This window comes from Oncorhynchus clarkii, chromosome 5 (genome assembly GCF_045791955.1).
Source record: "Oncorhynchus clarkii lewisi isolate Uvic-CL-2024 chromosome 5, UVic_Ocla_1.0, whole genome shotgun sequence".
NCBI classification, from domain to species: domain Eukaryota; kingdom Metazoa; phylum Chordata; class Actinopteri; order Salmoniformes; family Salmonidae; genus Oncorhynchus; species Oncorhynchus clarkii.
In genome coordinates, this window is record NC_092151.1 from 45,136,287 (window position 1) to 45,162,298 (window position 26,012).

The 26,012-nt window shown below is 44.0% G+C and overlaps 2 protein-coding genes across 2 annotated transcripts in view; both read left to right on the forward strand.

Annotated features, from left to right (window-relative positions):
* LOC139408907 (SH2 domain containing 3Ca) overlaps positions 1 to 6,272 on the forward strand; it is a 38,069-nt gene extending 31,797 nt beyond the window's left edge. Inside the window, exons 10-11 of the mRNA XM_071153357.1 lie at positions 4 to 222; positions 5,042 to 6,272. Coding sequence (XP_071009458.1) covers positions 4 to 222; positions 5,042 to 5,217 — 395 coding nt within the window. The 3' untranslated portion in view covers positions 5,218 to 6,272. The remainder of the gene's footprint in view (positions 1 to 3; positions 223 to 5,041) is intronic.
* Positions 6,273 to 10,907: 4,635 nt separating this feature from the next.
* On the forward strand, positions 10,908 to 25,818 carry LOC139410060 (ubiquitin related modifier 1). Its single transcript, XM_071155496.1, has 5 exons — positions 10,908 to 10,975; positions 16,342 to 16,412; positions 23,333 to 23,414; positions 24,469 to 24,517; positions 24,925 to 25,818. Exons 1-5 carry the CDS (start codon positions 10,941 to 10,943, stop codon positions 24,991 to 24,993), a joined length of 306 nt encoding a protein of 101 aa, XP_071011597.1. The 5' UTR covers positions 10,908 to 10,940; the 3' UTR covers positions 24,994 to 25,818.
* The last annotated feature ends 194 nt before the right edge of the window (positions 25,819 to 26,012 follow it).

Sequence of the window (26,012 nt, forward strand, 5' to 3'; positions counted from 1 at the left end):
AAGAGAGCAGTGTGCTGTCCAACACGTCCTTCCCTCACGTGGTTCCTCTGCTGTCTCTGTTGGAGAAGGGTGTGGCCGTGGGGGAGGGGCCAGGGGCAGGGATAGAACCCTGGGAGAACGTGGAGGCGGGTGTTGATGTGGTGATGTCACACCTGGAGGCGGCCCGGACCATCGCTCACCACGGGGTGCTGTACCGCACCAATGCTGAAACCAAACTACAAGGTAAGGTGTGTGTGTGTGTGTGTGTGTGTGTGTGTGTGTGTGTGTGTGTGTGTGTGTGTGTGTGTGTGTGTGTGTGTGTGTGTGTGTGTGTGTGTGTGTGTGTGTGTGTGTGTGTGTGTGTGTGTGTGTGTGTGTGTGTGTGTGTGTGTGTGTGAGAGTGTGAGAGAGAGAGAGAGTGAGAGAGTGAGAGAGAGACTTGCACACACGAGGCCAGTTTCCTGTACCCAGATCACTGTCAGAAACGAAGAGAATCTCATTCACAGAGTTGAGAGTCATTCAGGACAGGTGGGGCTCTTAAGTTCTTGCCTGTTATTTATTTATTTATTTAACTAAGTCAGATCAAATTCTTATTTTACAATGACGGCCTACCCCAGCCAAACCCTCCCTTAACCCGGGCGACGCTGGGAGAATTGTGCACTGCCCTATGGGACTCCCGATCATGGCCGGTTGTGATACAGCCCGGGATTGAACCAGGGTCCGTAGTGACACCTTTAGCAGTGCCATATGCAGGGAGCCTGTTTTGCATGTTATTTTGCCATTAATACATGTCACATACCAGTTTGCAAACAATGTAAAAAATACAAAAAATTTAGCGGAAAAAAACTGCATAGAAATGTTATCTTTTTTGCTTTCTTGAGTACTGCAGCTCCAAAAGGCAGATGTTTCAGCCTAGCTCAGTTTTTAAAATGTGTTTTTATTTAACCTTTATTTAACTAGGCAAGTCAGTTAAGAACAAATTCTTATTTGCAATGACGGCCTAGGAACAGTGGGTTAACTGCCTTGTTCAGGGGCAGAACGACAGATTTTTACCTTGTCAGCTCAGGGATTCAATCTAGCAACCTTTCTGTTACTGGCCCAACGCTCTAACCACGAGGCTACCTGCCGCCCCAAGTGCTTTCTGTGGTGGAGGGGCAGCCAGCGGAAAATACAGAACGTAGGGGTTGGTATTCTTCTCTAGTTGCGCCTTGATTGGCTCAGTGTTCTGTCACTCATGGGGACACTACGTCGCTGCAAAATCTGACAGCTTGAAAGTTCAAGCCCTTTTGGGTGCTGCCATTGAATTACATTCGATGTGCCCATCTAAGAAAGCTCAAGGTCATTGGCCACAGATCAAATGACGTCAAATCACGTTATAAACTAAAAATAAACGTCCCTTTTTCAGGACCCTGTCTTTCAAAGATAATTTGTAAAAATCCAGATAACTTTTCATTGTAAAGGGTTTATATACTGTTTCCCATGCTTGTTCAATGAACCATAAACAATTCATCAACATACACCTGTGGAACAGTGGAACAGTCGTTAAGACACTAACAGATTACAGACGGTAGGCAATTAATGTCACAGTTCTGAAATCGTAGGACACTAAAGAGGCCTTTCTACGGACTCTGAAAAACACCAAAAGAAAGATGCCCAGGGTCCCAGCTCATTTTGTGATTGTGCCTTAGGCATGCTGCAAAGAGGCATGAGGACTGCAGATGTGGCCAGGGCAATACATTGCAATGTCCATACTGTGAGACACCTAAGACAGTGTTACAGGGAGACAGGATGGACAACTGATCGTCCTCACAGTGGCAGACCACGTGTAACAACACCTGCACAGGATCGGTACATCCGAACATCACATTTGCGGGACAGGTAACAGATGGCAACAGCAACTGCCCGAGTTACACCAGGAATGCACAATCCCTCAATCAGTGCTCAGACTGTCCGCAATAGGCTGAGAGAGGCTGGACTGAGGGCTTGTAGGCCTGTTGTAAGGCAGGTCCTCACCAGACATCACCGGCAACAACGTCGCCTACGGGCACAAACCCACCGTTGCTGGACCAGACAGGACTGGCAAAAAGTGCTCTTCACTGATGAGTCGCGGTTTTGTCTCACCAGGGGTGATGGTCGGATTTGCGTTTATCGTCGAAGGAATGAGCGTTACACCGAGGCCTGTACTCTGGAGCGGGATCGATTTGGAGGTGGAGGGTCCGTCATGGTCTGGGGCAGTGTGTCACAGCATCATCGGACTGAGCTTGTTGTTATTGCAGGCATCTCAACGCTGTGCATTACAGGGCTGACATCCTACTCCCTCATGTGGTACTCTTCCTGCAGGCTCATCCTGACATGACCCTCCAGCAAGACAATGCCACCAGCCATACTACTCGTTCTGTGTGTGATTTCCTGCAAAACAGGAATATCAGTGTTCTGCTATGGCCAGCGAAGAGCCCGGATCTCAATCCCATTGAGCACGTCTGGGACCTGTTGGATCAGAAGGTGAGGGCTAGGGCCAATCCCCCCAGAAATGTCCGGGAACTTGCAGGTGCCTTGGTGGAAGAGCAGGGTAACATCTCACAGCAAGAACTGGTAAATCTGGTGCAGTCCATGAGGAGGAGATGCACTGCAGTGCTTAATGCAGCTGGTGGCCACACCAGATACTGACTGTTACTTTTGATTTTGACCCCCCTCTTTGTTAAGGGACACATTATTCCATTTATGTAAGTCACATGTCTGTGGAACTTGTTCGGTTTATGTCTCAGTTGTTGAATCTTGTTATGTTCATACGAAAGTTTGCTGAAAATAAACACAGTTGACAGTGCGAGGACGTTTGTTTTTTCGCTGAGTTTATCTACTATAGCTTTGATTAGACTGATCATGTCAACATCATACGTTCAAAATCTTAGCTGGCAAGCTAGACAAGCAGTCATCATTATGAATCACGTTGACAATCTCCTGGCAAATCCTTTTCAATTCTTGTCATATGAAGAGAAATTATAGATAAAAGGTATCGGTGCTCATCGGCCATTGGACATTAACATTACACAACAAGTTGGAAATCACAAATTCAACGAGTGGTTGGGAAAGAATCAGTAGCTAACTGCAAGTGCTGCAAAGCAATCACTATTTTGCTTCCCCTGCCTGCTATTCGGTGGAGAGGGTTTGTGGTCTAGGTTTAAGAGTCTCTTTTCCAAGCTTAAAAGGATAAACATTCACACCCAACACCATGGGCCAGAAAAGGTTGAATACATTGGCCATGCTGTCAATCCATCATGACTTCTGCTATGTTCAAAACAACTGGAACTCGGAACCCGGAAATCTCAGACTTCAGTGAGTTCAAGACAACTGGGAACTCAGGGGGAAAAAAATAAATAATTAGCTCCGACTGGGAAAATACAATTTGAAGTGTCATCCAACTCTGAATTCCAAGTCGGGAACTCTGGCCTCTTTCTAGAGCTCCGACCTGAAGATCACTGAAGTCATGACTCAACCATGTTTTTCCGAGTTCCCAGTTGTATTGAAAGCACCATAAATCCAGAGAATCCAGACTTTGATGACAAAGTTTCATGACCACATTTCCCCACAAGAAGGACCGCTGCGCCACTTTCCTGTTCAAGTGAGCACAGCACAACTGTGAGTCCAATAATGTCTTGTATGCTGCTGCATAATTGATGTAATATGCCAGGGAGATACAGTATGTATACTGTAGCTAAGAAAATAATACTAAGTATGTTTGTAGTAAGTTGTTAGTAGCCCATGTGCCTCACCTTAATAATTTGGTCCCTTTCCACCTCATAATTTAGCCTACTGTTCTGACTTGGTAGTGCACATGTAGCCTATAACCTGTTTTAGAGAAATGTAATCATTGAATAACGTAAGCGCTTTCATTGTCTGCTTATATGCCCCCTTTATTTATCCTACGGTTCTGACTTGGTGTACAGGGAGAATACTGTAAGAACGGCCCATGCTCTGAATCGCTGTCGCTGTACATTTCAAAAGTGCTGAACAAATAGTTATATTGACTACATCTGTCTTAGCTCGCTCATTAATGTCTTAATCAAAATCACGGATTGCCTCTCATCTGGTCATCGTCCCCTTATGCCGTAGTTTGTACATCTCAATTGTCAGTAGAAACCACATTTGTTTAAGCAAGTCAGCCATACAGCTATGTTTTTTTTAAAGGCAGTAAATGAGGCTGAATGAACGGTTTCGCTGCCAGACAATAGCCAGGTCTAGCGGGGATAAGGATTCACTCCATGGTTACTGATAAGAAAGCTCTGCTGTTGGGACAGCTTTATGTAGGCCCTGGCCCTAACAGTGGGCACCGTTTGTCACCATTATCGTGCAATTCATGTATTGTTTAGTGTCGTGTTGTGTAGTGTAGTGGCTTTGCTGGCATGCATCCAATTTTTTGTTGTTGTTGAGTTTGCCCAACCAAGACTTACATGCTAAAATCACCACTGCTCATTCGTCAGTCGAGAATCACAGACTCAATCTCCGTTGGGTGTGTTTTTTAGCCTCGTGATGGGATTAGGCTTAATCCAGGTCCAGGAGACCGTCCATAGAGTATATAATAGTATTATAGAGTAGTGTGTGGTGTCGGCTTTATTGACATTACTATGGACTAACCACTAAGGCCTTGTCTGAGTAGTGTCTGGTGTGCATTGATTTATTTGACAGAGTAATAACTGTAGTTATTGCGTTACATGTTCAATTGTTATGTTGCTCCCTGATGCTGAGGCATCGTAATATCTGACGGTGTGGGTGTGTTCGATATGATGTGTTATGCTTCATTGTCATTGATCTGAAATAACGATTGAGGTGTTGCATTGTGTACATCTGTGGTAGGGTGATGGTTACAGTGTGTTTACATTGGCCGTGTGTTCTTATTGATTCCAGTCCCTGGTGATGACTGGTGTTTTGAGCAGGATGTCAATCACTACCTTAACTAGCCTGTTTTCCACTTTGTCTTTAATATTAATTTATTCTCTTTTATCTTCTCTCTTATGTTCTGTCCTCTCTCTTTCTTTCTTTCTCTCTTTCTTCCCCCCTCCACCAGGCTTCCAGGAGAGTCAGGAAGTTCTGGAGATCTTCCGGACAGAGTTCCAGATGAGGTTGCTATGGGGAAGCAGGGGTTCGGAGGGCAGCCAATCGGAACGCTATGAGAAGTTCAACAAAGTCCTGACCGCTCTGTCTCACAAGCTGGAGCCTCCTGTACGCCACAGCGAACTATAGCACCCATCTCACTGAACACCCCTATACAAAGCACTGCGCTCACAGTGGTACGACCCGCTTCCCCATACTGCAAGGCACCTTGATGTGGATGTCCAAAGTGAATAAGTGGGGAGGAGGCCGACTAAACCGAGACAAAAGAGTGTACTTAGAGAAGACAGGAGGCGAGAAGGAGCATCTCACTGTATATCCCCCCCAAAAAAGGCACAAAGGGCTTTTTTCAGAGCTCTTCAATAGGCTGTAATATTTCCCTCCCTAAATGCTGAAAGACAGAGTGGGTCGAGGAGGAGTGGGAAATTGGGCATTCTTCTACCCATCAGCAAGCTACAAAGAACTACAGGTATGGTGTGCGCTGAGGGTCAAACAGTGCATGAGAAGTTGGATCTAGCTGATCTCTGGTAGATCACATGAAGCTCTGATCAGTCTTCAACACCTTCATTATTACCTTTACTATTACGTCTGTACTTACTGGCTCATTGTCACACACTGTTCTGTCAGAGAGTAATAGTAAACACAGTGTGTGTGTGTGTGTGTTCTGTCTGACTTGAAGAGAGAGTCCTATTTAACACAATGTGTGTGTACTTCAGGACACCAGTACCCCAGAGATACATCGGCATCTATCTCTATGACCTCTGACCTGTCTCATCGGACCTCAGCTTCTGACTGAGAGGTTGTGTGTTCTAGAATCTGTTCTTCTTGTATAGACTCTCTGTGTGGCTGCCATTCCTTCATCACATAGTCCATCAGGTCCCCTGTTGTTGACACACGCAGTGTGCTCATACAGACAGACACTTATCCGCCCCCACAACACACAATAATGTATGTTGCCAAGTCATATCAGCTGTTGGGGGCATACTAAGCAATTCTCTCTGTGGGTTTTGTTTGTGTGCTGTTCAGAAGCAGTTCTCTTATTGAGGCTCTTCTGAGAAGCATCCCCTCTCCTTATCTCTGGCATGTCATCCATTTTTCATATGACTCTGATTTTGTTTGAGTACCGTTTGGTATCCTTTATTTTAATAGGAGCTATTTTGGGAAGCATTCCTCTCCCTCTCCCTCTCCCTCTCCTTATCTCTGGCATGCCATTAATGTTTCATAATGACTCCTGTCCCATTGACATCATATGAGCATGTTTGCCTTGTCCTCACTTGTCACAAACACACCATTAGAAATATCCTTAAAGCACTCTGACCTGTTTGAGTGAATTAATGTGCTTTTTTACATGTAAAAACACTGACTACTATTTTCTTCAACTTTATTTAGATAACATTTTTCTGTGTGGTTTTATTGCTGACCGGCAGATTTTGTTGACATGTTTGAAGACTTTGTTGACATGGTAACATAACATGTTTGAGCCTCTGCTGTTGCCGTATAGGATTCAGGTTTTAACCAGTGTGAATGAATGTGCTTTAGTCTGAAAGTGACCAGAATGTTCTCAGGGCAGAATGGAGGCCCCCTCAGATCTAGCCTGGTCCCAGACCTGTTTGTGCTGTCTTCTTGCCAACTTCTCTGGTCATTGTCAGCCAAAGAAACTATACGAGATTGCAAAACAACATAAATAGATGTGGGATCAGGCTACCTCAAACCCCCTCAGTGACTGTATGATGTGTTTTGCTTTGTATGTATGATAACGTGTGTTTGATATGATATGGACAGAGTGTTGAAAAGGACATTTAGATTTTAAAACCATCAAAAGCGTTTTTGATTTCACATATTCACTGTAGGATCGTGCGATTTTCACTCGCTCAAATTCATAAAATGTTCTCTTTTAAATTGTATTGTTGCTGAAATGCTTTAGTAAAATGCAACATCAAGATGAGGGCTTAAAGGAATCTGTCAACGTCCTTGGAACTAAATACAGTGTGATCTTTGACCTTTTGATCAAATAATACCTGGCAACCTTTCCTCTGCCGACTCCTAAGCAGTGTTGCGTTGAAACACAAAAGCACTATGAATGAAGATGACGATTTATTTTCGATCTGTTTGTTGAAGTGTCAGTGTCTGCTGATTGCTGATTGCTTTCCAATCCATGATGTATTTAGGCCTGAGATAGAGAGCTGACTCTCAGATCTATGCAATCACTTTTAAATCAATTAAGAGTCCCATAGAAAACAAGCAGAGTAGACACTGCTGCCCCTGAGGATGTGAGTCGTGTCCTGCTGGGAACAATCCACTTGAACGCCCCTCTAACTGGTATGTACTACTGGGAAACTTGTCTATCGTCCCTGAGCTACAACTTCTCCCACATGCTGACCTCTGACGTCACCTACTAAGAAAATGACCTTGATAACAGCATTTGACAGTTCAATGCAACAACAAAACAATTTATAAAAAGCAATCAATTAATATGGGTTTTGAATACTATAATTGGTTTACAAGCATGATAGCTGTACTTTTAGTTTATGGTTGAGCAGCTTGTTGGCCATTAGCCAATCAGCATTCCTCAATGAGTTCAAAGCACGTGAATGCATCCAACTGGTATTTATCACTTTACAACTGGTAATGACCACCTTCCTACTTGGTTATGAATGCAGCATAAGTGCCAGCCAGCCAGAAAGTGCATTGCAGGTCGTATTCATAAGGCACCAAACAAAGGAAAACATACTGAAACGGGGAGGGATTATCAATTTTGTTTTCTGTTGCAAAACGTTTTGCTACAGTGTGCCCTAATGAACACGACCCCAATCAGCCAGTGAGAATAAAGGGGAGAGCCAAAGTCCAATTGCCTCTCTTGTCCAGTAGAGGGCACTATAGTTCAGTCAGCAAAAAAATAAAAATAGAAGACACCTTGATTTGAATTTTTGTGATTTATTAATAAAGCCTACTGGTTTAGGAACGATTTGATGATGTACTGTATGTAATTATGTTTGTCTCACCTTATGTTGTACAGATTACATGTGTGCTTTTTTTCCTGTTGTAAATAATCATTCTGAAATGATGAACCTATAAAGAAAAATGACAAAAAACTCCCATGTTTGTGACCCCATGTTTTTTTTATGTACTGTACATAATGGTTCACTTGTTTTTCAAATAAAATAAAGCTCGAGTCAATGACGCTTGTATGACTTGATTCTATTTACTCATTGCATGTGTTCATGGTACTAACCGCTAGATGGCAGCACTGCCTCACTAACGCTGATGCAGAGTGAAAGTCAAGTCAGCATCCCTGAATTGATCCTTGTCTTCTTACTTGTGGATACAGTGTTTCAGCTAGCTTCATGGGTACAGACATCAGTGCAGTTAAGGTGATGCATACTAGTGCGATACTTAGAACTACTTGACATCAAAGAGGATGTGATGATTTTCCATTTTAAAATGTCTGTCGAACTGTAAGATGTCTGGCTATGCTGTTATCTCTCTCTGTGTGTGTGTGTGTGTGTGTGTGTGTGTGTGTGTGTGTGTGTGCGTGCGCTCGCCTGTGTTTCAGCTACGGCGCATGTGCACTGCAGCTGAGGGCAGGGCACGAGTATTAGATAACAGGGGTGCGTCAGGGTCACGTGACTATGGTCAGGGCGGGTGGGGACAAGATGGTGGAGATGGGGATGAACAGAACAGGCAGAGCAGTGTGTGTGCGTGCGTGCGTTAGAGTGAGGTGGTGGTAGAGATGCGGGGGGAATGTATAGTACACAGATGTTCAGAGTCAGACTCAGACCATGCAGCTGTGGGCCAGTGCCAGTCAGAGAAGGGGCGCGCTGAGCTGCACTCTCTGGCACAATGACGCAGCCATTCCCTCCGCCCTGGTTAGGACGAGACGGGAGAGACAGGGGCACTGCCGCCGATGTCCCCCGTGCAGCCCTCTCTGTCTCTCCCCCCTCCCCCACGCCAAGAAGACAATGCGGTCAGGCTGTCTCTCATACGTCAGTGTGAGCCTGTGCGAGTCACAGGCTTGGGAGGCAGAGAAACAATCTCAAGCATAAGTTTTATTCTGGTAAAACTATTAAAAAAGGCCACGAGGAAATGCCAGCTAGCAAGTGTTTTACTTGTGAGGAAAGGAGTTTATATATTTTCATATTAGTTATATAACCTACGCAGCAATAACTATGGGGGGTGTAAATGACAATAGGCCACACAGAGTGCATTCTCTCTGCTATCCCCTGCCTCCAAGATCCATGATCCATGTAACATGTTAATTCTTCTATTTCTTTATGTGATCACAGACAGACCATGGCTCCTTTTTGCCCCAAACCCATCCAAACCTCACCAATTCACTACTAATCTAATCCTCTCTGCCTCTTTTCACTGCAAATCCATTGTGTTCTCCATTGTCAGCTAGCCATGTGTGACATAGCTGCACGTCCATGGGAGTATATCACAGAATGTATCACAATTTATCACATAGCAGCATCAATTGTGTTGTGTCTATGCAGGTTCAATGCGCCACCATCAAACGCATCTGATCAAATGTGTTGATGAGATACGTGAAGTTGGCTTGAGATACGTGAGCGCGTGTTTGCAATGTTATGGTAAACCAGGAACCATATTCATAAAGTGTATCAGAGGAGGAGTGCTGATCTTGGATCAGGTTACAACGTCCATGTAATCTTATTCATTGTAATCTAAAAGGCCAAACTGATCCTAGATTAGCTTTATGAATACGGGCCTAGGTTATGTTCTGGTCTGGGATCAGTGCCAGTGTGTTATGACGGGATGGTGGTAACAGCTGAGGAAGAACTCAAGCAAGCCTAGCAAATGTGAAGTGACATCACACTGATGGGTTAATACTAATATGGTAATACTTAGCTATCTAAATCTATGGGGACTCCTTGTAGCCGCCCCTCCTGTCACAGGCACGCCACATGCGACACACATGGCCTGAACCACTGCTCTCCAGTAGAAAATGACTGTGTCACTCTATAATATTGTTAAAACTAGTCTGCAAATATGTAATTAGTTTGGTCTGGCCCTGTAAACCAAGTGTTACATGAGGTGTTCACAATTTTCGGATTGGAAGCATTGAGTTGTGAGGAGAGCCGGGACAGTTCCACCGGCTACAAAAACCCCATTTAAATCTTGCCTGTATATAATTATAGGTCCCTAAAAGGATCGTGCTTGTTTAGCCCTAGAGGATGTCTTGTTCACTCCCCTGGACATCAGTCAGTCTGTGATCTCCTTTTCTCTGGACATCAGTCAGTCTGCAGTCTACGTTTCCCCCGTTTTCTGAACCCCCCCCCCCCCCCAGCATCCTCACTCATCCACCCAGCCTCTACTCCTGGATTTTCTCATTACCACATGAATGGTGACTGGAAAGGGCCACCACAGCCTTGGACGCTAACAGAAGGCAGGAGATTTGCAATTCAATCTCCCCCACCCATATCGGGACAGGGCTGTCACCAATGACAGAGAGGACAGGGGGAGGGGGGTTGCGCCTTTGACATGGCACGCACACACACACACCTACTACTACTTCAACCACCCATATTTCTCAAAACATAACGTATGAGTTTTCTCATTTTGTTGCACGTGGTGTAGTTATGAGACAGTTAGTCAGATATTGTTACCTCCATTCAACTAGTAGGCTATTAGAAATATCCCTAAACAAAAAGGCAAAGAAAAAAAAAGCTTATTTCAGACTTACATCTTCATTTTCAACAGACAATGCTGGGATAGGCAACAATAAATGTAACACTAGAAGTGTAGTATTTGGGATTGAAAGCATTTTTTCAAAGAGGAGAAGATTATTGGACAGCGTCACTTCCAGCGCTGGTGTGTAAACTTCCGGCAACAACAATATGGCGGCGCCCATAGCGATACACCTGGAGTTTGGGTTGGTATAAAATACGTTTTTTTGTTAGTTTGACGCAACCTTTGAACATTTTCAAACACATTTAACAAGACGTCGTCTGTTCCCAGTCGTCGTATTACTTTCAAAAGGCAGGAAATACGTTGTTGCTTTTAACTATCGCAAATGTGTCGCTAGCGCTACAGTGCATGAGAGAATGACTCGTGCAGTCGCAAACTAACGTTAACGCTAAACCAATGCATGACTATAGTTTAACAAACGAATGCTAGTTATCTAGCTAGCTAGGTTGCTGCGTTTAGGAATAGATGATCGCGAATTACTAGCTTTGTTCTGGTTCATCTCGTGACGACAATAAATAGTTGCCTCTGTTTTTTAAAATCTTTTTACATTTATTTTTTACAATTAATGTACTTTCACAACTCACCAAGTAAAGATGTTGCTAGAGTGCAGGGTGTAAATATTTTTAAAATAGTGTAGGGTGTATGTCAAGAGATTAGCTCCGGTACTCACATACTGCTGCAAGCGCGTGGACCAGAGCTAGTCTCTAAGGTCTCAAAAATCGATCATTTTGTATTTTTGAGAAATTACACCCTGAGCAGACAAACAAGTTATCTAACACTAGCAACTGTGCAGTAATAATAAGCATTTCTGGACAGGTACCTCAAGGTTGCTGTCACAAGCTAGTGCACGACTCAACTGAGGGCATCACATCTCTGACTCTGTTATGCAGCAGCAATTGTCACATGTAATTACAGTGTTGCATTCTGTAAAAGAATACTGCTTCACAGTGTGTGAAACACTGCACTAAGAAAATGCATACAGGACGTCTGTGATTGTAGCCTAAAGGCATTTATTCTGTCTTGACTGGGCTGCCATGAGATGACAGCATTTGTCTTGTCATATAGGGAGAGGAATGAATGCTTTAAGCTGTTGTAGGAGATGAGAGAAGTAGTGTTTGAGACTGAGAGAACTGGTTGACCCCAGTGAGTGAGTGTTCCAGTAGGCATACAGGAACTTTGCTCAATCGTATATAGGATAAATGCAGTTCTCTGGCATAGACTATATAGGATCGGGATGAATGCTTTAAAATGTTGTAGTAGATGAGCGAACATGACCTCAGAGAGTGAGTGATTCATTACTAGGCGTGCTTCTCTCGCTCAATCTCCCTTTGCATAGATATACTGGGCTCTAGGCCAGCTCCGCACCAGAGCATCTGAATGACAACTCTGCATTCTCCAGGCGATGTGAGCTCTCTTTATAATGGCCCGGCCTGCACCTGCAGCAGCCAAACACACACACAGTCTATCTTTGCTTCTGTCGCTCTCTGATCTGTCCCCTTTCTATCTCTTGTGCTCACCCTATCTTTGCACTTGACTTGCTCTCTTTCTATCTCTTGCGCGCTCATATGTTTACATTGTTTATTTCACTTGCTCTGGCATTTTGCATATTAACCGTTAACATTAAACACACACAAAAGTTTCAAAAGAGAAAGACGTTTGAAATGTCATTAACGCTCCTCTCTCTTTCATGCTGGGAGAGAGGCGACTAATGTTTGTCTCGTGCTGGCAGGCTAGTCACTGCTGGTCTGTTTACTAGGATGTGTTCACTATCTGCTTACTACGTGGGTTGACGGTAGAGCTGGGCGATATATCAAATAAACGTTGTTTCTGTCGCAAGGCAATGTGGCACCATGTACCATTGTCAGCATTTTAGCCACCGACTGTTATGTGTTCACTATCTAGTCTGTGTTTTATCAATGTGCAATGAACATAGACACACGCATGCACATAAGGAATTAGCAACTCGTTCTCCACTTGATTTCAATGTCTAAACAAAGTGGACAGGCTAGCATGCTGCTCAAACAGTTGGAGACGGACAGGTGGGTGTGTTCATAGCAGATCAACTGTTATCCCTTGTCAGCTATGAAATAGATCAAAGTTGGCTAAACTTGAAATCTAAATATTAGCTGGCTATGCACTAGCACGTGGGCTTGTTCTTGAGATATTGTTTATGAGACCTGTGTTCATTTTCTATAATGCCCACTAAAAGAAGTAGGTCATTATTGGTGGCGATCTGCATGGTTCTGGATACATTTGTAACAAAAAGCATTTTCATGAACAGACTTGAAAGCCAGATCAGTCATTATTGCAAAAAATAAAAAACAGGTTAAACTATTTTGATTAAATAATTAGTGGTTTTAGAATGGTTTTATTTAGCTTAGGTATAATTTTCCAAGTTTTGAATTCATTAGATTTTTGCTGACTGTTTAAATGCAGTGTATTTAGCTTTAATTGTGCAACTAAGCTTTTATTTATATATATATAGGGCCAAAAGTATGTGGACACCCTTTCAAATTAGTGAATTTGGCTATTTCAGCCACACGCGTTGCTGACATTAAAATGGCCTGTACTGAATGGCTCGGTGACTTTCAACTTGACACCGTCATAGGATGCCACCTTTCCAACAAGTCAGTTCGTCAAATTTCTGCCCTGCTAGAGCTTCCCTGGTCAACTGTAAGTGCTGTAATGTTGAAGTGGAAACGTTTACGGGCAACAACTGCTCAGCTGCAAAGTGGTAGGCCAAACAAGCTCACAGAACGGGACCACCGAGTTCTGAAGCGCGTAGCGTGTAAACATCTTCTGTCCTCGGTTGCATCACTGACTACCAAGTTCCAAACTGCCTCTGGAATCAACGTCAGCACAATAACTGTTCGCCGGGAGCTTCATGAAATGGGTTTCCATGGCCGAGCAGCCGCACACAAGCCTAAGATCACCATGCGAAATGCCAAGGGTTGGCTGGAGTGGTGTCAAGCTCGCCGCCATTGGACTCTGGAACAGTGGAAACGCGTTCTCTGGAGTGATGCTTCACCATCTCACACTACCTGCTCGAATGCATAGTATCAACTGTAAGATTTGGTGGAAGAGGAATAATGGTCTGGGGCTGTTTTTCATGGTTCGGGCTACACCCCTTAGTTCCAGTGAAGGGAAATCTTAATGCTACAGCATACAATGACATTCTAGACAGTTCTGTGCTGCCAACTTTGTGGCAACAAAGCCCTTTCCTGTTTCAGCATGACAATGCTCCCGTGCACAAAGCTAGGTCCGTACAGAAATGGTTTGTTGAGATCGGTGTGTAAGAACTTGACTGGCCTGCACAGAGCCCTGACCTCAACTCCATCTAACACCTTTCAAGTTAATTAGAATGCAGACTTCGGGCCAGGTCTAATCGCCCAACATCAGTGCCTGACCTCCCTAATGCTCTTGTGGCTGAATGGAAGCAAGTCCCCGTATCAATGTTCCACATCTAGTGGAAAGCTTTCCAAGAAGAGTGGAGGCTGTTATTGCACCAAAGGGAGGAACAACTGCATATTAATGCCCATGATTTTGGAATGAGATGTTCGACGAGCAGGTGTCCACATACCTTTGGTCATATAGTGTATATTGTGAATAAGTTTAAAAAAAATTGAGATATGAGAGGAGGTTACCAAGAACCCGATGGTCACTCTGACAGAGCTTCATAGTTCCTCTGTGGAGATGGAAGAACCTTTCAGAAGGACAACCATCTCTGCAGCACTCCACCAATTAGGCCTTTATGGTAGAGTGGCCAGACGGAAGCCACTCCTCAATAAAAAGCACATGACAGCCCGCTTGGAGTTTGCCAAAAGGCACCTAAAAGACTGAGACCATGAGAAACAAGATTCTCTGGTCTGATGAAACCAATATTGAATTATTTGGCTTGAATGCCAAACGTCTCGTCTGGAGGAAACCTGGCACCATCCTTACGGTGAAGCATGGTGTTGGCAGCATCATGCTGGGGGGGATGTTTTTCAGCTATAAGGACCGGGAGACTAGTCAGCAAATCCTTGTGAAACCCAGCTCCAGAGCACTCAGGACCTCAGACAGGGGTGAAGGTTCACGTTCCAACAGGACAACGACCATAAGCACAAAGCTTCTCTGCTGCCTGTGACTGGAACAAATTGCAAAAATCGCTGAAGTTGGAGACTTTTATCTCCCTCACCAACTTCAAACATCTGCTATCTGAGCAGCTAACCGATCGCTGCAGCTGTACATAGTCTATCGGTAAATAGCCCATCCATTTTTACCTACCTCATCCCCATACTGTTTTTATTTATTTACTTTTCTGCTCTTTTGCACACCAATATCTCTACCTGTACATGACCATCTGATCATTTATCACTCCAGTGTTAATCTGCAAAATTGTAATTATTCGCCTACCTCCTCATGCCTTTTGCACACAATGTATATAGACTCTCTTTTTTTACTGTGTTATTGACTTGTTAATTGTTTACTCCATGTGTAACTCTGTTCACACTGCTATGCTTTATCTTGGCCAGGTCGCAGTTGCAAATGAGAACTTGTTCTCAACTAGCCTACCTGGTTAAATAAAGGTGAAATAAAATAAATAAAAAGCCAAGACAACGCTTCGGTTCAAGTCTCTGAATGTCCTTGAGTGGCCAAGCCAGAGCCCAGACTTGAACCCGATCAAACATCTCTGGAGAGACCTGAAAATAGCTGTGCAGTGATGCTCTCCATCCAACCATCCAAACTCCCCAAATACTGGTGTGCCAAGCTTATAGCGACATACCCAAGAATACTGGAGGTTGTAATCGCTGCCAAAGGTGCTTCAACAAAGTACTGAGTAAAGGGTCTGAATACTTAAGTAAATGTGATAGTTCATTTTTATTTTTTATTAGCAAAAAAATGTTACAACTGTTTTTGCTTTGTCATTATGGGGTATTGTGTGTAGATTGATTGAGGATTATTATTATTATTATTTTAAATAAGGCTGTAACGTAACAAAATGTGGGAAAAGTCAAGGGATCTGAATACTTTCCGAATGCACTGTTTATAGCCTAGTCCCTCGCAAATAGATGGTCTCCTTATTGTCCCTATTCTTGGGTGGTGGCATTCAGTCGCCTCTCGGATGTCTGTCTCTGTCCTTGTTGAGGGAGGCCAGTGGGACCTGTCGTAACGGTCTGAAGGGGAGGCTCACAGCCGTGATATGATAAGCGTCCACTCGTGCTTTATTGAATTATCTCTGCTGGCGTCCGATGCCACACACTCGTTCACTGCAGGGGAGCCCCATCTCCATATTCTTCAGTGTCTCACCTCTCTCCCCATCTCTATTCTTCCCTTTTTTCTTTACCATATCTTCTCCTATTCTTCAGTGTGTCTAGTCTCCACAGCCTGTTCTCCTTTCCTCGGGGATTAACTCGCCACCATGCCCTCTAATTCCAGATTATGTAAATCTAATACCACCCTGGCTGCACTTTTTATTTTACCAATTCAATATGACACTGCAAAGTTACTCTACCAACCTATGTGATAACTATGGAACAGATATGTAATTAAATGCCCTTTACTTCCTAGGGGAGGGGCGGAGCTACTGTTTGGCAGCGTGAAGGAGCATCATGTGACCCTGCCCAACCAATCAGAACCCTGTGAGTACAAATTGTTTAGCAACATTTTTGTTGATCAATTGTCAATGAATATTTACTTTCATTTACTATATATATTTTTTAAGAGACATTACTTCAAGCCAAGGATAGGCCCTGATTATGCAGTACAGACTGATTCTGCACAGTTCTGTTTTAAAACAGACCTCTAACTGAATTCAGTTTAAATTCAGCGACTGAAGGATGATGGACGTGTGGTATTTCTGCCTCCTCTGATTGCCTCCCCTCCCCCTCTTAATTGATCCTGAGAAAATAGCCTTTCTCTTCCATGTGACTAAACAAAACTCAACTGTCACGTGCATAGATGACTTCATTAGTTCAATATATCTCCTCCCTTTCTCCTCTAACGCCGGCTAAAAGGGAGGAGGGGGTTGTGCGTTAGCCGCTCTTATGGCCCCTACTCAGCGGGGGCTAATATGCAGACACAAAACCCCAGTACAAATCCTACTAAATCATGCTGCTCTATCTTTCTGCTCTCTCTCTTTCTCCTGCATCCATCTCTCTCTCCCACCACTGGTGTCCTTGCGTCTGCCCTCTCCCTTCTCTCCCCCTCCCTCCATCACTCTCTCTCTGACCTCTCTCAGCCCGTGTTCACATGGTGCCTGGACAGCTGTTGAGCTGGCCATGCTAGCCAGTGGCCTGCCTGCCTTTCTGGTTGCCTTGGCCCCTCAGTTCGGCCAACCCCCCCCTTCTCCATTGAAAATCGGGTATAAAACAGTCCACTCACCCCCCCTCATCTCCCCTCTCTCATTCCAGTCTTTCCTCAGTAACCATGGTGTTGGAGCGCCCTCCTTCCTTCCCTCTCCAGCACCACCAACATCTGTGAGCCACCCCGGGCCTCGACCCATTCTTCTCCTAACTGTTCCATTATTAGGCCTCATTCACTTGTAAATGCAGCCAGTGATACTGTTGATGGGTCTTCCATCCACAACGCAGAGTCAGGGAGGAAAGGAGAGTTAGGGGTGGCTGTGGAGGAGAAGAAGAAGAAGGAAGGGGGCCCAGGAAGGGATGTTTGGGTATTTGGGGACAATTGTGACAAAGCCTCCCATTTCTTTTTGTGTAAAATCATTTTGGGGGGTTGGCGGGATGGACGAGTGGCCCTGTTTCCTCTCTCTATCCACCTGTTCCTGTGCTCTCCTGGTGGAAATAAGGAAGTGAAAGTAGGTAGAATGGAGGAAAAGGTCTCCTAAAACTGCAGAGCTCATCCCCAGAGGAGGAGGCCTACTGCAGTGGAACTGCAGCTCAACACACTCAACTGGTTTTACTCCTTTCGTTCATAGTACAGCACCTCAGTCATCTCCTGTGATTTACTCCTTTCATTCATAGTACAGCACCTCAGTCATCTCCTGTGATTTACTCCTTTCATTCATAGTACAGCACCTCAGAGCCATCTCCTGTGATTTACTCCTTTCATTCATAGTACAGCACCTCAGAGCCATCTCCTGTGATTTACCCCTTTCATTCATAGTACAGCACCTCAGAGCCATCCCCTGTGATTTACCCCTTTCATTCGTAGTACAGCACCTCAGAGCCATCCCCTGTGATTTACTCCTTTCATTCATAGTACAGCACCTCAGAGCCATCCCCTGTGATTTACCCCTTTCATTCGTAGTACAGCACCTCAGAGCCATCCCCTGTGATTTACTCCTTTCATTCATAGTACAGCACCTCAGAGCCATCTCCTGTGATTTACTCCTTTCATTCATAGTACAGCACCTCATAGTCCTCTCCTGTGATTTACTCCTTTCATTCATAGTACAGCACCTCAGAGCCATCTCCTGTGATTTACTCCTTTCATTCATAGTACAGCACCTCATAGTCCTCTCCTGTGATTTACTCCTTTCATTCATAGTACAGCACCTCAGAGCCATCTCCTGTGATTTACTCCTTTCATTCATAGTACAGCACCTCAGAGCCATCTCCTGTGATTTACTCCTTTCATTCATAGTACAGCACCTCAGAGCCATCTCCTGTGATTTACTCCTTTCATTCATAGTACAGCACCTCATAGTCCTCTCCTGTGATTTACTCCTTTCATTCATAGTACAGCACCTCAGAGCCATCTCCTGTGATTTACTCCTTTCATTCATAGTACAGCACCTCAGAGCCATCTCGGGTCTAGATCTAGATGAATCAGTGACATTGAAATCATTCTATTCGTAAACAGAACCAAAGTAGGAGGGACGGTGGAAAATGTTTTTATAGTGGAGGCCAAAGGCACATCTTTTTTGTGTCCTGTTTTGTCAAATCCTTTTTAGCATACTACCGTTCAAAAGTTTGTGGTCACTTAGAAATGTCCTTGTTTTTGAAAGAAAAGCAATTGTTTTGTCCATTTAAAATAACATCAAATTGATCAAATATACAGTGTAGACATTGTTAATGTTGTAAATGACTATTGTAGCTGGAAACAGCAGATTTTTTTAATGGAATATCTACATAGGCGTACAGAGTCCCATTATCAGCCACCATCACTCCTGTGTTCCAATGGCACGTTATATTAGCTAATCCAAGTTTATAATTTTTAAAGGCTAATTTATCATTAGAAAACCCTTTTGCTGTTATGTTAGCACAGCTGAAAACTGTTTTGCTGATTAAAGAAGCAATACAACTGGCTTTCTTTAGACTAGTTGAGTATCTGGAGCATCAGCATTTGTGGGTTCGATTACAGGCTGAAAATGGCCAGAAACAACAAACGTTCTTATGAAACTCGTCAGTCTGTTCTTTTTCTGAGAAATGAAGGCTATTCCATGCGAGAAATTGCCAAGAAACTAAAGATCTCGTACAACGCTGTGTACTACTCCCTTCACAGAACAGCGCAAACTGGCTCTAACCAGAATAGAAAGGAAAGAGGAGTGAGAGGCCCCAGTGCACAACTGAGCAAGAGGACAAGTACATTAGTGTCTAGTTTGAGAAACAGACGCCTCACAAGTCCTCAACTGAGCTTCATTAAATAGTACCCGCAAACACCAGTCTCAACTTCAACAGTGAAGAAGCGACTCCGGGATGCTGGCCTTCTAGGCAGAGTTGCAAAGAAAAAGCCATATCTCAGACTGGCCAATAAAAATAAAATATTAAGATGGGCAAAATAACACAGACACTGGACAGAGGAAGATTGGGAAAAGGTGTTATGGACAGACAAATCTAAGTTTGAGGTGTTCGGATCATGAAGAACATTTGTGAGACGCAGAAAAGATGATGGGAGGAGTGCTTGACGCCATCTGTCAAGCATAGTGGAGTTAATGTGATGGTCTGGGGGTGCTTTGGTGGTGGTAAAGTGGGATATTTGTACAGGGTAAAAGGGATCTTGAAGAAGGAAGGCTATCACTCCATTTTGCAACGCCATGCCATACCCTGTTTCCTCCTACAACAGGACAATGACCCAAAGCACAGCTCCAAACTATGCAATAGCTATTTAGGGAAGAAGTAGTCAGCTGGTATAATTTTGTCTATAATGGAGTGGCCAGCACAGTCACCGGATCTCAACCCCATTGAGCTGTAGTGGGAGCAGCTTGACCGTATGGTACGTAAGAAGTGCCCATCAAGCCAATCCAATTTATGGAAAGGTGCTTCAGGAAGCATGGAGTAAAATCTCTTCAGATTACCTCAACAAATTGACAACTAGAATGCTAAAGGTCTGCAAGGCTGTAATTGCCGCAAATGGAGGATTCTTTGACGAAAGCAAAGTTTGAAGGACACAATTATTATTTAAATTAAAAATCATTATTTATAACCTTGTCAACGTCTTGACTATATTTCCTATTCATTTTGCAACTCATTTCATGTATGTTTTAATGGAGAACAAGGACATTTCTAAGTGACCCCAAACTTTTGAGCGGTAGTGTAGGTGTGTGGTGTGCGTCAGAACGTATTGTTGTTTTTTTCTTTCTTTCTTTGTTTGTTTGTCGATATGTGTGTCAATGACTGTGTGTGAGTGACCGTGTTGAAGTGTGTGAATGTCCACTCCCTTGCTAGACCCCATAGTAGAACTGTGAGGGATTGATAGGAGTCGTTTGGGTTGTTCTGACCTCCTACAAACAAAGATTTGGTCTCCGTGGCAGTGTAGTGTCCAGGACAACCTTAACACAAAAGTTGGCCAGAGCAGAGAATGCGAGCCTAGGATGACCTTGTTGATCTGCTGTCCGCTGGACGTGTGTGTGTGTGTGTGTGTGTGTGTGTGTGTGTGTGTGTGTGTGTGTGTGTGTGTGTGTGTGTGTGTGTGTGTGTGTGTGTGTGAGATAATCCCTTTCTGAATCCTCAATATTTCTCTTTAACCCCTGTGAGTGATTGATGACCCTGGCTCTGAATTCCCCCCTGCCTAAGACCCCCCCCCCCCTCCCTCCCACACACATCCCAGCAAGATGGATGATTTATTTCCTCCCACCCACAGATAACCACCATATCAATAGTAGTGCAACGCACTGAGAGAATGAGGGGAATTAAGAGGAAAGAAAAAGAGAGGGAATGCTTTGAGCCTGCCGTTCAGACGCCCTCTCCCCTCCGACCCAGACAGCGCTATCCCATAATGCACCTGCATGGAGCCTGTGACGCACATTCCTCATTTTCCTCCTCCTCTCCATTGTTGTCCTCCATCATCCTCGGCCCGCCCCACCTGCGCTCTCCTACCCCTACAGCCTATGGGTGGGCTGAAACACAAACAGGGTCGTATTCACTAGGCACCAAACGACAGAAAACTGGCTGAATCGGGGAGGGACTACCTGAACTCGTCCAATAAGAAACTCTTGTTTTCTGTTGCATATCCTAATGAGTACTACCCGGGACAACGAAAGCAGACCAGAGTCCAGGAGAACCTTCATCTCAGCCACCCTGACCTCTGTCTCTCTGAAGGAAAATCGACAGTCAGGGCGGGCGGGGGGGGGGGGGATAGACTTCAGCAGCTTTTGCGAGAGAGTAGAGAGTATCTTGCTCCCACAAAGGCGAAATTATGAGAGTGGAGTGATTGGCTTCTTTTTTTAGAACTGTGCTGAGGTACAAGTCAATATTCATTGCCTTTGCTCTGCATCACTCTTCTTTATAGGTGCTGGCGAGAGGGAAGTGGGAGCGGGGGAAGAGGAGGGAGAGAGAGAGAGTGGGGGTTCTAGGCAGGGGGGAGGAAGGAAGGTAGGCCAATCATTACACTTGTGAAGAGGTCTGACAGCCATCCAATTAACCTGATACTGCCCCCCCCCCCACACGCCTCAGAGGTGCCATATAAAGCCCCACCAAACACCTACAGTACCCCCAGGTACTAGGACTGTTTTGTAACGAGCAGAGAGCCTCGATGTCTTAGACGGACTGGGTTCCACGACTCCCATGCATGGTTTCCGCTTTATCGATGTCCGCAGAGTCACTGGTGTAGAGTAAGGGGGGTGTTAGCTCTGTGAAGAGCTTTCTCTCTGTCTCTGTCTGATGGGAAAGGGGTTGGCTGTCTGTGGACTGGCCCCTATGCTTCTTTTACACGTCCTTTCTGTGACATGCCCTGTTCAGAGGTTATGGATCTGAAATAGCACATCAGTGGGGATGGCAATAATGAAATGATTCTACGCTTTAGTGAGCATCGAGCACAGCCTCGTCACATTTCATCAAAAGTCCTGCCTCGGATATTATTTCCGACCGCAGCGTAGACTTTGCTATTTTATACATCCTTTCGCTTCTTTCTCCCCTTCTCTCTTTCCCTCCCTCCCTCTCACATCCATATCAGCACTGAGCGAACTGGTTGGATCCGGTGAGAGAGGCTGATGATGCTGTGTTAGGGATGGGGAGGCTGGTGTGTGTGTGTGTGTGTGTTTCTGTGATATGGGGAAACTGCAGTCCCAGTCCTGCTCTCGTATGCCATCGCGAGGCCTTGTCCTTCTGTACATCTGCAGACGGCCATGATCTTATAAGAACACATGGTTTTTCTTATAAGGAACCACACATTGCATTCACACGCACATTGACGGACAGTAATGAACGCTTAGGTTACAGTATATGGAATCGTATCGAATGGCGGCGAGAGGATATTATAATTGTCTGTAGTGTGTGTGTGTGTGTGTGTGTGTGTGTGTGTGTGTGTGTGTGTGTGTGTGTGTGTGTGTGTGTGTGTGTGTGTTGCTCTCGTAACCCGATGGTTTGGTATATGTTGTTCTCTGTAGCCTGACAGTTCAAGTAGCTCAAGCCATTGTTAATGCGAGGTCGTTTTCCCAAACAACAACCGATTGCTCCAGAGGTCAGACTCATGGAAAATGTTTAAATATCACTGACGTTCAAGTTCTTAAAAAAAAGACACGGATGTGTTTTATTTTCAAATGCATATAGACACAATCATTTGAATTCCTTATTTTGGGCTTTGCATTTTCTGTCAATCAATTCCTAATCTCTGTTTAGGAGCTGTTTCCTGGACAGAGATGAAGCTATTATTTCTCTCTTTTTCAAAAGGCAGAAAACAATTTCAATCAACAGAAAATATTTATTTCGTTATTAATCCAGGAATAGGCTATATCTGAATCTGGGAAACCGGACCTTTCGGGTTTACGAGGACAGCACTGCATGCATACCATGCTCACCTCCACTTAGGAAGTGGAGGATTGTATATGTCAGGATGTTATCCATTTAAAAGCTCCTTTTCTATTTGAACCTCTTTGTTTACCAAGAGACCCTAATATAAAACCTAATGTCCCTGAGGTGAATGAGGGCGATGGCCGGCTTCGAGACGTCTGTCTCGCCATCCCCCTCAGCATCTCACACACACACACACACACACACACACACACACACACACACACACACACACCGTGATCTCTGGTGATCCCTGGTCCCTCTGTCGCGTCACATCGACCGGCTGGGACTTGGGGGCTGGACCATGCACCTTGAACTCTGACCCCTGTCTCTGCTTCTGTCTGTGTACCTGTGTGTGTGTGTGTGTGTAGGGGACATGAAGCAGCTGCTGGTATGGATCAGAGGGAACATGCTGAAGGAACGGCCAGAGCTCTTTGTCCAGGGAGATACTGTGTGAGTATTATACACACACGCACACCGCAATACATTTTTTTAGTGATCGACTGTTTATTCTTTTTGGGGTGAAACAGTTACAAAAGGAGCGCTGCAGACATGTTTATATTTGCCCAAAATGTGTCCGAAAGGCACAGCCATCATTAAAGGAGGTGGATACTACCGGACAGACAGGAGTTGTGGTTTGTGGATGCCCTGTCCTCCTCACCCATTATAGACTTTTATTGTTCCTTTTTTTATAGGGGTCTATTTATAGGGGTAACTAGCTAATGAAGGGAGGACATGTGAGAGAGGGAGGAAATCTGTGCTACTACCTATAGATCTGTCTACTCTTAATCATTGTAAGGTCACATTGTATTCCAAACGGGGATTATTTTCTTTTAACCTGAAAAACTGACATTTTTAACAGCTGCACCACATTAGTGGAGTCTGTTTTTAATGCTTTAATTTTTGAAAAACATTCTAGTGATTTAGCAGACGCTTTTATCCAGAGCGACTTCCAGTAGTGAGTGCATAGATTTTCATACTGGTCCCCCGTGGGAATCGAACCCACAACCCTACCAACGGAGTCACACGGGACTATGTTTTTTAAGGTGTACTGGCCATGTCAAGGGGAGGTTATGTATTTTATGCAGTATGGAAAGGGGAAGTGCGTTTTGAAGGTAAAGCAGCCTATCAGAGCATTGCGTGTAGGTAGCCCTTTGACTCTGTGACGTCGAGAGCTCACCGACCGTGGTGGGGATGGAGGCAACTTCATACGTACAGCAAGAGAGGAAAAATAAACTACCTGCAGTTGTGCCGCATGTCGCTACGTCTTCAGCTAGCATAGTCCGATTTAAGCGGGCTACCGCAGTCTCCAACACCCCGTCTACAACACATGATCTCACACACCCGATCCGCGTCCTCCTGTGATGTGTAAAACACATGCATGTGATTTTTTTTATATAATTTTTCTTCCTTGTGTAGAATTATCTTCAGACTAGATTGCCTTACTTGTGTGTCTGAGGTATTCTGAGGTGTTCAATGCAATGTCTTTTCCCCTTGATTTTAATAGGAGGCCTGGGATCTTGGTACTTATCAATGATGCCGACTGGGAATTGATGGTGGGTGTTCTAACAGAGTGTGTATTGGGTGTAAAAGACTAAACACAAAAAGCTCACGCACATTGTTCATTTGCACGGTATATGCTACAGCGTACATCTAAAAACTATACCGGTCTTTTGAGACTAAATGCATTTAAAAATATATATATATAGTTATGAGCACACTTTTGATACCATTTCTGTTTAGTTTTTTTAACAGGAGCAAATCCACACTCCCTTTTGTCTATTTCCTCCATGTCTTTTCTATTTACCTGTTATAGCATACGTGTGAATGTCTGACTGTTTGTGTGTCTCTCTCTCTTTCCTTATTTAAACATTAAATATCCCTAGCATGCATGTGTGTCTCTCTCTCTCACACACACACACCTTTTATATAAATTCAATTGATGAAATCTCTCTCTCTGAAGGGTGAGTTGGAGTACGAGCTACAGGACAAGGACAACGTAGTATTCATCTCTACTCTCCACGGAGGTTAGAAAATACTGGGTGTAGATGTCTACAGGCAGCCTCCACACACAATTCCCCTCACTTTCTCCTACTCCTATTGTTCCACCACAAAACAAAACTCGCTGGACTCTTAGACCTCTCCGGTCCAACCAACCAACCACTGAAAGAACGCTGGGATGCTATGATTTATGTTTTCCCAAGACTTCAGCCTGTATTAATTCCTGATCTAGGATCATTTTTTTTTCTCTTTTTTTTTAGATCATAATTATTACAATTATAAGGACAGGGTGGGCCTGATCCTAGATCAGCACTCCGACTTGTTTTTTTGTTTTTTTAAATATGGGTGCTGGTCCTCCAGAATGATTTTTTTTGTTTGTTGTGGAGTGAGGAGAAGATTTTGTCTACGGAGAGGGACTCTATGGTGATGGCGTGAGTCTTTTCAGGGCAACAGTCATTAATATTCTGCTACAGTTCTGTCTCCATTCAAATAGATTCAGAAGAGACAGTAGGACTTGAGCTGATACTTTTTTGCCTTGAACTCTGCATGTGATTGGTCAAGAATCATAATAATTTACCAGCTTTTAAACTTTTTTTTAATTCACTGACAAATTGCTGCTTCAATCCTGCAATGTATGTTTTGAGACAAAATGGGTATTGAGACAATTAATCTGTCATAAAAATATGTATTTGGCTTGCTGCAATGTAACCATAAACAAATGTATTTAATTGGCTTACTAGATCAGATGAATAAAAGGATTGCATACTTTAACTCATTTATTACCTATCAAGTCTAACTTTCCCTTTCAACGACATCTTTCTGTTTGCTGCAGTACAGAATAAAATAAGTTGAATGATATGGTCACAGTTTACTATGCTTCGCTCTACATGTCTAAGCATACACAACCTGTTTACATCGTTGCTTATGTTGTCTATCCTTACCTATTCCTCTATAGTTACACGCATTTGAATGATTTGTTTGACAATGTTATTATTATGTTTTATTATAACGGTCCATATAGGCCAATAATAAGCATTTGAAAGTGTTAAA

Bases quoted from the DNA above. Each gene is read 5' to 3' on its own strand.
- LOC139410060 (XM_071155496.1), top strand. From the start codon at position 10,941: ATGGCGGCGCCCATAGCGATACACCTGGAGTTTGG. The intron at 10,976-16,341 runs GTTGGTATAAAA...TTTACTTCCTAG, and splicing joins GCGATACACCTGGAGTTTGG to GGGAGGGGCGGAGCTACTGT. The intron at 16,413-23,332 runs GTGAGTACAAAT...GTGTGTGTGTAG, and splicing joins GCCCAACCAATCAGAACCCT to GGGACATGAAGCAGCTGCTG.